The sequence below is a fragment of the Alexandromys fortis genome, unplaced genomic scaffold (assembly GCF_014885135.2).
Source record: "Alexandromys fortis isolate MF-2015 unplaced genomic scaffold, M_Fortis_MF-2015_v1.1 scaffold_44, whole genome shotgun sequence".
In the NCBI taxonomy this organism is placed as follows: Eukaryota; Metazoa; Chordata; class Mammalia; order Rodentia; family Cricetidae; genus Alexandromys; species Alexandromys fortis.
Window position 1 is genome coordinate 9,713,075 of NW_026067921.1, and position 14,839 is coordinate 9,727,913.

At 39.4% G+C, this 14,839-nt stretch overlaps 1 protein-coding gene across 2 annotated transcripts in view; it reads left to right on the top strand.

The window, feature by feature from the left end:
* Tnpo3 (transportin 3) overlaps positions 1-14,839 on the top strand; it is a 79,673-nt gene that overhangs the window by 30,785 nt on the left and 34,049 nt on the right. For both annotated transcript variants that reach the window (XM_050141484.1, XM_050141485.1), the window contains 6 exons: positions 1,281-1,424; positions 4,485-4,660; positions 5,362-5,500; positions 8,918-9,064; positions 12,379-12,486; positions 14,245-14,336. In XM_050141484.1, coding sequence (XP_049997441.1) covers positions 1,281-1,424; positions 4,485-4,660; positions 5,362-5,500; positions 8,918-9,064; positions 12,379-12,486; positions 14,245-14,336 — 806 coding nt within the window. The remainder of the gene's footprint in view (positions 1-1,280; positions 1,425-4,484; positions 4,661-5,361; positions 5,501-8,917; positions 9,065-12,378; positions 12,487-14,244; positions 14,337-14,839) is intronic.

Genomic DNA, 14,839 nt, shown 5'->3' on the forward strand with positions numbered 1-14,839 from the left:
ATCCTGGAAGTCCAACTGCCAGACTGGAGATCTGGTGTGTAATACATTATGGATGTAGCCCTTTTCCCTTCTCCTTGCTTGTTGTCCCTCATGGCAGTTGTCATGTTAAAAGCCCACTGCCTGTGCGCTGTCTTGAAACATTCTTATCTAGAAGAAGTTGCATTATGCTTTCTAAAATGTAGCACAAAATGTTCAGATAAAGGCAGTGGTCAGTTTTAGTCTGACTTGTTTTATGTCTTTCTTTCATAGTACTGGAAATTGAACCCGAGGTCTCTGTGTATGCTAAGCTGGTGTTCTACCACTAAATTATTTCTTATATTTCCAGATTCCCCCCCCCCCCCGCCAAAATTAACAACTTGCTTTAGAAGACTTTTTTAAAAAGATTTATTTTTATACAAAGTCTTACAGGTGTTTTGCATGCATTTATTTGTGCATACCTGGTGCCTTCTGAGGCTAAAAGAGGTGTTGGATGCTGTAGAACTGGAGTTACAGATGATTGTGAGCTGCTTTGTAGGTACTGGGGGATTTACCTTGGGTCCTCTACTACGGTAGTGAATGCTCTCAATTGTTGAACCATCTTTTCAGAAACTCACCCTAACATTTATTTATTTTATGTGTGTGTCTCGAGTGCCACACGTGTGGAGATGAGAGGATGGCGTGCGGGACTTGTTCTTCCTCCACCATGTAGGTCCAGGGATTGCACTCACTCGGGTCATCGTGTTAGGGAGCAAGCAGCTTTACCTACTAACCCATCTCACCACCTCTTTTTGAGAAAGGATGTCTCACTGAGTCAGTTAGACCAACTGATCAGGACAGCAAGCCCTAGGAATCTTCCTTTCTTCCCTTTCCAGCAGGGGATTACAGATGTGTACCGCCGTACCTGGCTAGAGTAAGTACTAGGGATCCAAACTCAGCTCATGATGCTCGGGCAGCAGTCCCCCAGAATTAGGTACCGATTGCATATGGAGAATAAACTGGTATATTTTAAAAGTAGTTGTATTGATGAGAGTACATTAATGCATAAGTGGGAACTAAGAACCTTGTTATTTTTAATGTCTGTTTTGGATCTTTCACCTCTTTGTATCTCAGTTTCCCCACTAAAAAGAGAAGATAATCGTATTGTAGTATTTTGCTGGAAATTATGTGGTAATAGGATTTAGAACAGTGGTACTTACAAAACATTTGTGACTGCTTGTTGCTAATGTCGTTATAGACAGTATATAATAGTGACTAAAGTATAAAGGTTGATTTTTTTTTCTTAAACTATATTTTCTATTTAGATGACATGTGTAGAAAAGGCAGGAACTGATGAGAAGATGCTTATGAAGGTTTTCCGCTGTTTGGGAAGCTGGTTTAACTTGGGAGTTTTGGACAGTAACTTCATGGCTAATAATAAGTTATTAGCGCTGCTTTTTGAGGTTTTGGTAAGTAAACCTATAACTGCCATTGTCACTTTAATAACCAACCTTCTGGGACAGCTCAGTGTTTGTATTGAGAGAAAAATTTTATCTGAGTCTTAAGAATAGCATAAGAAGGTGTTGAGCTTGATGACACGCGCCTATAATCTTAGTATGTGAGGTAAAGGCCAGAGGGTGAGAAATTCAAGGTCACCCTTAGCTAAATAGCAAATTTGAAGCAAACCTGAGCTAAATAACACCCTATCTTAGGGCAAGATAGAAGTCTGCTGAGGCTGACTGTAATGGAGCATGTGCTGCTCTTCAGATGACCCGTAGATGCAGGAGTTTCAGTCTGCTGGGCATGGACACTGTTGAGCTTCTTAGGTTCATCCCAAACCTGCATACTTCTTTTTGAAAGGATTAAAACATTTCATCTATTTTGTGTATATGTGTGCTTTCTGTATGAAGATATGCACATGCTACAGCACCCATGTGGATGGAGCCCTCTGTATACGTCCTTACCTTCCATCTAGTTTTTGAGGCATCATCTCTCCCCTTGTTCTCTAGGCTAGATGACCTGAAAGGTTCTTGTGGATTCTCCTGTGTCTTACTCCCATCTTGTCAGAAGAGTGCTCTTATATAGTTCTGGGGGATCTGAATTCAGGTTCTCAGGCTTGTGTGGCAGACACTTCTACTCCCTGAACCATTTACATGTCCCACCCCCTTTTCCTAATAAAGTGTCTCCAGGATTGCTCCTTTAAAAAACAGAGATGGAGCCGGGCAGTGGTGGCGCACGCCTTTAATCCTAGCACTCAGGAGGCAGAGGCAGGCGGATCTCTGTGAGTTCGAGGCCAGCCTGGTCTACAAGAGCTAGTTCCAGGACAGGAACCAAAAGCTACTGAGAAACCCTGTCTCGAACCCAAAACAAACAAACAAACAAACAAACAAACAAACAGGGATGGGGGACAAAAAGCTGGGTTGTGGTGGCACATGCCTTTAATCCCAGCACTTAAGAGGCAGAGGCAGGTGAATCTCTGTGATTCAAGGCCAGCCTGGTCTACAGAATGAATTCAGGTTAGCCAGTACTGTTACAAAGAAGTTCTGCCTCATAAAACCAAAATAAAGAAAGAAAATATTTTAAAAAGAGGGAAGAACCCAATGGGATGATTTGCATCTGTTAGCTCTCCTAGCTTAAGTAACTCTTATCCTTTATAGAGAGGGTCTAAGTGTCTATCGTTGTTATTAGAGAAAGACTTAGCAGTGACAGCTTCACTGAATTTACAGACACTCTTAACTGTGTCAGTGAATAAGTACCCTCCAGTTTCCCTTGTACTTTTGTTACTGTTTTGAGACGGTCTCAACTAAGTAACAGGCTGGCTTACAGCTAACTGCCCTTGTGACCCAGGTTATCTTCAAATTTTAGACCCTTTGCTCTCACCACTGGGTACCGACATTGCAACTTGTGCCTCCATGTCGGCTCCACTGTCGTCTCTGATAAGTTCTTATTCTTTCTTATGAGTTGTTCTTTTGATTTATTCCCCAGTTATGATGCTCAGATTTCCCTTTACTTTGCTTTTTGGGGTTGATTGTTTTTTGAACATCCTCAAGTGCTTTCCAAAGAAAATGCACAAAGAGAATAAACTTTTGAAGGTTTTTGAATGTCTCCGAAATATTTTGTTCTTGTTGTTTTTTCAAGATGGTTTCTTTGAACTCACTGTGTAGCCAAGGATGAACTTGTACTCCTGATCTTTTGCCTCCATTCATTCCCAAGTGCTAGGATTAAAAGCACCACAACTTTTAAAATACATTTTAAAAAAATTTATTATATGCGTTTGAATGTCTGAGGACAATTTACAGAGGAGTTGTTGTCTCCGTTATGTGGGTCTCGGGGATCAAACTCAAGTTGCTAGGCTTGGCAAGTGCCTTTATTTACAGAACCATTTTACCAGCTCCAAAAATTCTTTTTTAAACCAGGGTCTTATAACTTTATAGTCAAAGCTACCTTGGAACTCAGTCTATCCCATGTTGATCTTGAATTTGTAGTAATCCTCTTGTCTTATCCTCCGAAAGTATTTGACTTATAAGTGTATTGTATGATACCTAGCATGAAATAATATTGTTTTTATTTTTGATTGATACACTGGGTAGCTGTAGTTTTAGGCTTTGTTCTCATATTCTAGCATGTATTACTGTGAATGAGAAATTGGGAGAATTTGCCATTTCTGTGTTAACTCGCTTCTCCACCCCAAAAGTTTTAAGAACCTCTGCTTAACTTTGGTATGTAATTGGCCTTTTGGTATTGCTGAACCTTTTCATTTTAAGCAGTACTTAAAAAGAGAATGAATTTCAAAATCCATTCAATGCCATTGAGAAACATGGCATTCCTTATGGAAGAAATAGTATAGAGAGAAACATGGGGATAATCTGGTTACTCCCAGGCTGATGGCTCACACCTGATCCCAGAATTCTGGCTGAGACAGAATGCTGTTTCCAAGAAAGCTAACAGAAGAAACCTGGTGCAGTAGTACAGCCCCTTTCATCCCAATACTTTGGATCTCTGTGAGTTTGAGGCCAGCTTGGTCTATATAGTGAGTTCCAAGACAGCCAAGGCTACACAGTGAGACCCTTTCTCAGAAAGAAAGAAAGAAAGAAAGAGAGAGAGAGAGAGAGAGAGAGAGAGAGAGAGAGAGAGAGAGAGAGAGAGAGAGAAAGAGAGAGAAAGAGAGAAACAAAAGCAAATAAATAAAATGAAAAAAGTTCATGTAAGTCTGACTGATGGATAAAGAAGCTTTTTTTTTTTCCCCATGTCTGGAGAAGTAGGGTAAGGAAGATGTTGTCTTGGCAAGGTCTACAACTCGGGCTCTTCATAGTGTACTCTCAGTCAGGCGGGTATAGAAGCACATTTGGTGTGCATTTCTGTAATCCTAGAACAGGGAGCTAGTTTGTGCTACACAGTGACTTTAAGGCCAATGTAGATTACATGACACTTGTTTCATACAACAAACAAAAAACAATTTTCAGAAGGTTGTATTTGTTTTCCCTGGAGTACAATGATTCTGATTTCTGCTTTTGTATTCCGTCTTTCAGCAGCAGGATAAAACCTCATCTAACCTCCATGAAGCTGCTTCAGACTGTGTATGCTCAGCTCTCTATGCTATTGAAAATGTGGAGACTAACTTGCCGTTGGCCATGCAGCTTTTTCAGGGTGTCCTGACATTGGAGACTGCTTATCATATGGCTGTGGCACGAGAAGATTTAGACAAGTGAGTAACTATTGAAGTAGGAGCCCTGGGTTACCTACAATCTGGGGTTTTTCCTCAATTTTTTTTTTATAATCATCCATTATTTTTTGATTCTGTGTGACTTTGCACGTGTGAAGTGTGTGCTATAGTTGATATGTACCTGCCTCTGGAATAGCAATTTGGATCTAGGAAAGAGAATTACTACCAGTTCTTGGTTGTTCTACTGTTTTACACTTAAGAGAAGACTTGAAGAAATAGGGATAAACTTTAAAATGCATAGTTTAGGAGCTGTAGAGATGGCTCAGCAGCTAAGAATGGGCTCTTCTCTTGCATAGGACCTGACTTTGGTTCTTAGCATCCATCTCTTACCCCTCACTCTTGCCTGTAACTCCAACTCCAGGGAATCCTATGCCGTCTTCTGTATTCCATAAGCACTTGCATTCACACATGCAAACACCCACACAGAGATACCTAGTTTAATGGAACTCAAGCTCTCTAGCAAGCAAATGCTCTCAACAACTGAGCCATTGCTCCAGCACACTAATTTGCAGTTTTTATTCAAAGATTTGTAATAGAGAATATGAATTGACTTATCATCAAATGCTCATCATGAGTTTTCACTCGAATGGCCCTCAGGCAAAGAGACTTTTTGTTCATTTGACTCGTATCTGTGTATGTAAAGTCCGGATTCTTGACTTGGTATTCTCATTTTGCTTCTGCAGAGTTCTGAATTACTGCCGTATCTTCACTGAACTATGTGAAACTTTCCTGGAAAAAATTGTTTGTACTCCAGGCCAAGGTCTGGGAGATCTTCGAACTTTGGAACTGCTTCTTATTTGTGCAGGCCACCCTCAGTATGAGGTAGTATCTGTACTGTGTTAAGGCTTTTACTCTCCACTTAAGAATTTGCAATCTTGTTTTTTATTAATGTGATCTGGAAGTTGTGTATGGTTATAATTTTTTTCAGTTTCATTATTTGCATATGAGGGTGGGGTGCTGTCCACATGCTGTGGTGTGAGTGTGAAGCAAAGCGGCATGGTACAGACACTTCTCTCCTCCCAAGTACCTTACCAGTGACCCACACTTACATGGCCCATATTTAGGATACTTTTAAGAATTGTGTTTGGGGCCGGGCAGTGATAATCCCAGCACTCAGGAGGCAGAAACAGGCAGATCCTCTGTGAGTTTGAGGCCAGCCTGGTCTACAAGAGCTAGTTCCAGAACAGGCTCCAAAAGCTACAGAGAAACCCTGTCTCGAAAAACCAACCAAACAAACAAACAAAAAATTAAAAAAAAGAATTGTGTTTGGGTTTCCATTTTGCATTCTTTCTATTTTCTAGTCTGTTGTTAAGGTTGACTGTTGTAGGCAACTCAGAGAATCTGTCAGAAAGAAAACCTGTTACCTCCCCCTGTGCCTCCTTTCTAGTTCCACTTTTTTTTTTTTTTTTTAGAACTTTACCACTAAAAGCAATAATGAAAAGCTACATTGTATTGTCAAATTTCTGAGTAGCAGACATAACCAGCTCAAAGAGAGAATACGTTTGTTTTTGTTTTTTCCGAGCTCACACACAGTTTTGGATGTTTGGATGTTTTTGTCTTTATCCATTGGGCCCAGGCCTTGAAGAGTGCAGTTAAAGAGGAAGCCTGTTTATGTTTACCTCAATCTGGCCTCATGGGCAGAAAGGCAACAATGAGAGTCTTAGGTCCCAAACCTCCCTCTGGGAAGTTTCCCAGTGACCACTTCCTTCTAAGGCCAGCCTCATAAGGGTCCACTACCTCCCAGTAGCACCACAGGCTTCTACACGTAGGAACCTTTGGGCATTCCCACTGCAAACTCTAGACTATACTAGCTCCTGTTAACTCCAGGAGTCTTCATGGCATCAGTTTTTCTTTAGACAAGAGGTGTGAGACTTAAGAAAAGAATCTCCTTCTCACTTAGGCACGGTGGCACTGCCTTTAATCCTAACACTCAGGGAGCAAAGGCAGGAAGATTTCCGTGACTTTGAGGCTAACTGGTCTATACTGAGTTTCATTTTAAAAAAAAAAAAATCCTTAAAGATCTTTATAAGATGAGGATAATGGCACATGCCTATAATGCCTGTAATTCCAGTACCTGGAGGCTGAGACAAAGGATCATGAATTTGAGGCTAACACAGGCTACATTCTGAGCACCAGGCTAGCCTGGGCTACATAGACACTATTTATAAAAATAATAATATTCTTTAAGACAATTTACAATCCCTCACCCTACTTCCTTTGTGGAAGTGAGGATTACTCACTTGTGCATGTTATACAAGTTGGTACCACCAGTCAGCTGTTGTGGGGATTTTCTGTCTTACCTGGTTCCCACAGTCGTTAAGTCCCAAAGAAATCATACAGAGGTCTATACTAACTATAAACTGATTGGCCCATTAGCTAAAGCTTTTTATTAACTCTTATAACTTTTTTTTAAAATATTTTATTTATTTATTTATTAATTATGTATACAGTTTTCTGTCTGTGTGTATGCCTGCAGGCCAGAAGAGGGCACCAGACCTCATTACAGATGGTTGTGAGCCACCATGTGGTTGCTGGGAATTGAACTCAGGACCTTTGGAAGAGCAGGCAATGCTCTTAACCACTGAGCCATCTCTCCAGCCCTAACTCTTATATTAGCCCATTATTCTTGTCTATGCCAGCCAAATGGCTCAGTACCTTTTTCAGCTAGGCAGTCTCACATCTTGCTTTTTCTATGGCGGCCCCCAACTTCAGAGGAATGGGCCTCCTTCTTCCCAGAATTCTCCTGTTGTCATTGACCTGTCTCTACTTCCTGGCTGGTTGTCCTGCCTATACTTCCTGCCTGGCTACTGGCCAATCAGCGATTATTTAAAATATAATTGACAGAATACAAACAATTGTCCCACACCAGTCAGACCTTTCGTTTTTGTATCCCTGGCTAGCAGACTGTTCTGAGAAGGATCCTGTCTCCATCTCCCAGTGTTCAGACAATAGGCATCTATTACTATACCCACTTATAAAGTTCCTAGGTATTAGAGGGTGGAGAGAAATGGCTCAGTGGTTAAGAGAAATGGCTGTTCTTCCCAAGGACCCAAATTACTAGAACCAGTCCCAAGGGATCCAAGACCCTTTCTGACCTCTGGGCACTGCACTCACATGTGCACAGACATGTAGGTAGACACCCATTGAGAGAAAGATAAGTAGGAAGTTTAGTTTTTTCCTAGATTGTTAAAAAGTTCATCTATTTAAGAAATTATACCTCCTATTTATCTCTTAAGAAATATAAAGGGGGCTGAAGAGATGTCTCGGTGGTTAAGAGAGCATACTTCTCCTCCAGAGACCTGAGTTCAGTTTCAAGCACCCACATGTGATGGGTTACAGCCATCTGGAACTCCAGCTCCAGTAGAGTCTGATCTCTCTCCCCACCCCCTACAAGTTAACATAATAAAAACAATCTGTAAGTCATGTTCACATTAAAAGAAAAAATTAAAGAAGTGTTCTTGGGTTGGGGATCATTTTGAACAGCTCTCCTTTGAATCCTTAATAGAAAGGAGCAGCAGCAAGCCCCTCTTCTGTGCTTATGCTTACTCCTGTGTCCTCAGCACCATGTCTTTATCACAAAAAGTGCTGTTTACTTGTCTACAGAGCCCCTGAGGATTTCTGGTTGTGGTAAAATCCCAAGCAGTATGGTTCTTTGCAATGGTAGTCACTTCAGAAATAGTATTGCATGGAAGGTTAGCTGATCCTGAAATTCCAGTCTGTTTCTGCTGTCTTTCATGTTCATGAAAACAACTAAATGGGGCTGGACATGGTTGTGTATTCCTATAATCCCAGACTTGGGAGGTGGAGGCAGGAGAATAGGAAATTTAGAGTCATCCTCAGCTACTTAGTGAGTTTAAAAATCAACTGTATTAGGGAATAACAATTAGCTCTCCTAGAAGACATGTGATGTTGGCATGATTAATGGTCCAGAGTTTGGTTAAAACTGCTTTTCAAGACTTGCATGTCTTTGTTTTCTATAGAATCTAATGGGATTTGGGAAAAGTTTTCTCAGTTATAAATAGAAAGTGTAAAGCTAGTCATCTAAGTAACCACTGAGGTGTAATTTGGGAAGATATTTAGGAGGTAACAGCAAACCTGTACCACAGAAAGGGTGGTTTCCTAACTGCATATACATAGGGAATAGTGTATATCCTTCGCTTTATGGTAAGTAATGATAAAACTAATTTTTCCTCTGTTCTTTTCATGCACAAATAAACCATCAACTTTCTTACCTAACAGGTAGTAGAAATTTCCTTTAACTTTTGGTACCGACTAGGAGAACATTTGTATAAAACCAATGATGAGGTCATTCACAGCATATTCAAAGCATACATTCAGAGGCTGCTTCATGCCTTGGCTCGACACTGCCAGTTGGAACCAGACCATGTAAGTATCCTTCTCTACTTAATCTTCTCCACCTTTTGGTTCTGACTTGATCTAACGGTCTTCAAGTTTTTTTTTCACTTTAACTTAAAAATTAGACCTATATAGGCACATTGTTTTTGCTGAGCTAGTAATTGTGTATGTAGGAATTTGCTTTAAATGTTGTTATAGAAGAAGAAAGCTAATTTTTTGTGCAAAGCCTTGTGTGTATATATATGTGTGTAAAATGTTTGACTATGTTCAGAAACTTGTTTAACCTCTATGCAGCAATTAAAAATGAGAATTTCTGCAATAGTAATCGGTATGATAAGTGATAGAAATCAAAATGTTGAATTCTGTACTGTTTGTTTGGGCCTTTTTGTTTTCTTGTAGTGCCAGGGGCAAACCTAGGGCCTTGACCCATTCTAAGCAACTGCTCATACTGAGCTACATTCTATTTTCTTGGTGGATTGTTTGTTTTTTTGTTTTGCTTTGAGACAGGGTCCACTGTATATGCTGGCTAGCCCAGAGCTTACTATCTAGACCAGGCTGGCCCCAACTTGAGGTCCACCTGCCTCTGCCTTTGAAGCACTGAGATTAAATGCATGTGCCACCCCACATAGCCTTATTGGTGTTTTTGAGACAGTGTTTTGATACGTAGTTGGGACCAGTTTTGAATTCTTAATTCATCTATGTCAGCCTCCTGATTACTGGAATTGCATGTTTACACCACCACATTGGGTTATGCTGTGTTTTTAATAGTGTAGGACATATGGTTAGGTAAAAATTAATACAAAAAAGTGAAAAAATTATGTAAGGAAGTTGAGAATTTTGATTTCCTTCCACATGTGTATACATTTTCTTTATATCACTTATAATCACTTGATAATTTAACAGAAAATGCATACATTTGCTTAGAAGAAAATATACTAGATGCATGAAATATTTCATTGGCAAGCTCTTCCACTGCCTTCTTTGATTAATGTCTTTGCATATTATGCCTCAGTGTTTTTACCTTCTGGGTGGTTGTTGGGTGGCTTTAGTCTAGGCCCTGGAGTACATTTAATTGCTTATATTGAAATTTGACATGCTCATCTCTGAATTCTCCTAAACTGAAGATTGATCCTTAATTGTAACCACGATTTGCTTGAAAAACCACACATGAGCTGTTCTGGCCAATGGATTCTCTGTTCTGTGCCAGTTCTGTGGTATCATTTCCCTTGCAAATGTTCTTTACACTTGAAAGTTTATAGTACTGTAGAATCTTATACGTTATTTCATCTGGAAAGCCATCACTTCCTCGTTATTTCTCTTAGTTTCTTTATTCTAAAACAAGGAGACTGAGCTAGATGAGCAATTATTGGTGCCACTAAAGGGTGCTTCTACAATGTTCATAGCCCAAAGTGTTCAAAGGCGTCTTTAACCTCTCGAAATTAGTTGGTAACTCGTTTATTTGGAGAAGTGCATTGGGAAAGGAAGGATTTAAAAAAAAAAAAAATTATTTATTTACTTAAGCAGTACCCTGCCTGTAGGCCAAAAGAGGGCCCCAGATCTCATTACAGATGGCTGTGAGCCACCATGTGGTTGCTGGGGATTGAACTCAGGACCTCTGGAAGAGCAGTCAGTGCTCTTAACTGCTGAGCCATCTCTCCAGCCCTGGGATAAGAAGGATTTAAAATCTAAACTTTTCTTTGTGAAGTTATTGTGATAATGGTTGTTTTTTGTTTAATATTTTGAAAAGAAAGTCTCAGATATGTCCAGTATTATAAAAAGCTGACCTCTAGATAGGCACCTTTTACAGCTTCTTTCCAGTCACTCTTGTAAACAAGCAAGATGTTTAATTAAAAATACAAAATAAAGATACATAGTCACATACATAAACAGAAGAGTTTCTCATAGTAAAGTGGAGAGTAGACTGTTGACTCAGCATACCTAGCTCCTGAGGAGACCTTCTGTTCTGGTAACAGTGTTGTGATTTCACACTTTGGCTTATTGGCATTTGACTGCTGAAGAGCTTTATCTTTATGGATTTTACTCAGAGAATTGACAGTGCCAGTGAGTTTTTTTTTAATGTATGTTTTTTTTAATTGATTTTTATTGAGTTCTACATTTTTCTCTGCTCCCCTCCCCGCCTCTCTCCTCCTCCCTTCAACCCTCCCTCGAGGTCCCCATTCTCCCAATTTACTCAGGAGCTCTTGCCTTTTTATACTTTCTACTTCCCATATAGATTAGATCTATGTAAGTCTCTTAGTGTCCTCATTGTTGTCTGAGTTCTCTGGGATTGTGGTTTGTAGGCTGGCTTTCTTTGCTTTATGTTTAAAAACCACCTATGAGTGAGTACATGTGATAATTGTCTTTCTGTGTCTGGGTTACCTCACTCAATGATGTTTTCTAGCTCCATCCATTTTCCTGTTAAATTCAAGCTATCGTTATTTTTTTTCTGCTGTGTAGTACTACATTGTGTAAATGTACCACATTTTCCTTATCCATTCTTCGGTTAAGGAGCATTTAGGTTGTTTCCAGGTTCTGGCTATGACAAACAAAGCTGCTGTGACCATAGTTAAGCACATGTTCTTGTGGCATGATTGAGCATCCTTTGGATATATACCTAAAAGTGTTATTGCTGGGTCTTGAGGGAGGTTGTTTCCTAATTTTCTGAGAAATTACCACACTGACATTCAAAGGGGCTGTACCAGCTTACACCCCTACCAGCAATGCAAAAGTGTTCCCTTTTCCCCACAACTTCTCTAGCATAAGTTGTCATCAGTGTTTTTGATCTTGGCCATTCTTTACAGGTATAAGATAGAATCTCAGAGCTGTTTTGATTTGCATTTCTCTGATGACTAAGGACGTTGAACATTTCCTTAAGTGTCTTTCAGCCATTTTAGATTCCTCTGTTGAGAGTTCTCTGTTTAGGTCTGTACTGCATTTATTTTATTGGATTATGTGATATTTTGGTATCCAATTTTTGAGTTCTTTGTATATTTTGGAGATCAGACTTCTGATGTGGGGTCTGATGTGGGGTTAGTGAAAATCTTTTCCCATTCTGTAGGCTGTTGTTTTATCTTGTTGACCATGTCCTTTGCTTTACAGAAGCTTTTCAGTTTCAAGAGGTCCTGTTTATGAATTGTTTCTCTCAGTGTCTGTGCTGCTGGGGTTATATTTAGGGGTTATATTTAGGAATTGGTCTCCTGTGCCAAAGTGTATTTCCCATTTTCTCTTCTATAAGGTTCAGTGTGGCTGGCTTTATGTTGAGGTCTTTGATCCATTTGGACTTGAGTTTTGTGCATGGTGAACCAGTGAGTTTTAAACAGATGATACGTGGTTTTGAATTTCAGGAGGGAGTTCCTGAAGAGACTGATGACTTTGGGGAGTTTCGAATGAGAGTGTCAGACCTGGTGAAGGACCTGATTTTCTTGATTGGATCTATGGAATGTTTTGCCCAGGTAAGTCCATTTGGAGATTCTTGAGTCAGTTTTACTGATTGCATTGATTGTGTTTATCTTGCTTCTATATCTTCTGTAAATGTTCCATCTCCCCCCTCTCCCAAACTTGGTGGCTAAATGAGATAGTAGATAATGTAGGTGCCTAGCACATTGCCTGGCATATAGTAGCAATGTTCATTTAGGGTCCGATAAACCGGTTGTAGTGGATAGATAAATTCAGTTATGATTTCCTCTATTATTCTTACTAAGGAGAGCCATTCCAAGTGTACAGCTAATAAATATGGAAGTCTCCAGGAAACTTATAGGGATTTGAACCCCACTGGGAAAAATGGGCAGGTTTTCCTGCTTTAATCCTAACAACTATTTAAATAGTTATGTCGTATTTCCTTGGTCCACAGTTAGATTCTTGTGCAGCTTTATCCCAGAGGTAGATAGACTTGAGTAGAAGAGTCATAGTCCTGTGGTTTCCTGGCGATCATTGAGTGACATTTTACTGTGTAAGGTTGCAATCATTATCATCATTCCACATCACTTAGTATTAGAATAGTTTCAGGTGTTGTTAGTATTGCTGGATCATACTTTAATGAGCCCTGATGTGACAGTTTGGATGCTGTGTTGTAGCAATACCAAACTTACAAAAAAAAAAAAAAATGGGGAGAGGAGGGCTTGACACCCATTTTGTATATAAAACTTTTATATAATTTTGCCCAGGAAATGTTCAGTAAATTGCAACTTTTCATTGCAAGGCTTGTTTTTTGAATCTACTATACAGATTTGGAGAATTTTAGGAAGCAGATTCAGTGGGCAGATGACCTATACTCAGATTTCAACTCTTTTTCTCACTGGCTCTTGTCTTTGATTTAAGCTTAAAAATTATATAAACTGTCAGTGTTACCAAGATGTGTTCTGTGGAGCACCAGGTCCAGAAAACATTCTTTGGCAAAAATGAAAGGAAAGAGGTTTTTTGTTCTTATTTTGCTTTCCTTTGTAGTGTCTCTTTTGACTGTAGAAATTTAATTTGTTTGTTTTCAGTTATTTATTTTTAACTATAAACATTTTACTTGGCCTAATAGCAAGTTATGTTCCACGCATATATATGATCTGGTAAATTAAGAACCAGAACATCACTAAGTATTCTGCTAGGTTTGCCTTTTTTAAAAGATGTGTTTTTTGGCAGGATGATGTGGCACATGCCTTTAATCCCAGAACTCAGAAAGCAGAGGCAGGTGGATCTCTGAATTAGAGACCAGCCTGGTCTACAGAGCGAGTTCCAGCACTGCCACAAAGAAACCCTGCTTAAAAGAACAAAAGAAAAACAATAAGTGCTTGCTTGTGCTATTGTATAGAGCCTTCTGAGCAGTTAGTTTCCTTCCAGCACTTTACCTTGCACTACTGTTGGTGCAGCCAATAATTTATAAAGCAGATGCACATGCAGGATGTGTGCTTTAAGAACGTTTACCTGTTGATGTGCTGCTGTCAAGACCACCAGACACCCATTAATGTTTAACATTTTCCCCATGATTCTCATTTTTTGGAAACTCTTGGGGTTCTAAATATGTTTATTTTAGGCACTAAAATCGCAGTTCCTTTTAAACATTGAGAATCCAAATATGGAAGTACTGTTCTTGGGTGGCTCTGAGAGATAATTGGGTTTAGAAAAAAGAGCCAGATTTCTTTGAACTAACATTTTTTTGTTTTGTTTGTGTTTGGAATTCTGTTTTCTTTTAATGGCTCCATAATCCACCTCTTCTTCTCTAGTTGTATTCTACTCTGAAAGAAGGCAACCCACCCTGGGAGGTGACAGAAGCGGTTCTCTTTATCATGGCTGCTATAGCAAAGAGTGTTGATCCGTGAGTGTCTAATAAGTCTTTTGCTGGGAACTCTTAAATATCAAAAGAAAGGAGATTTACACCATGTTTCTGTATGATATATTATTGGAAAGTCTTACAACTTCTATGCTGCTGTCTAGTCTTACAGCTTTAGTCTAGTGCAGGATGGCCTGCATTGCTGATGCCATATTTTAATATGTTTCCTAGTGTTAAACTTATTTTCCTATTGATCCTAGAAATAGAATGTTGATTTTTTTTTCCCTCAGTGGCTCCTTTGTGACAGTGTGTCAAGGAGTGTGTTAGAGTGTTACATTGTTTGCATTTCCTTAAAAACAATGGGATTGGCATTAATTTGGGTCTCCTGTTTTTGTGACCTTAGGTAAGCTGTTTAATTACATTGTTCTCTTTCTCAATCTTAGGGAATCTATGGGTTTCAGAGGCAGAGCATTGGTACCATTTTACTTAAAAGAATAGAGAATCTAAAGGACAGTTGTTACTTTTGCTATTGTCATTGAAAATTTTAA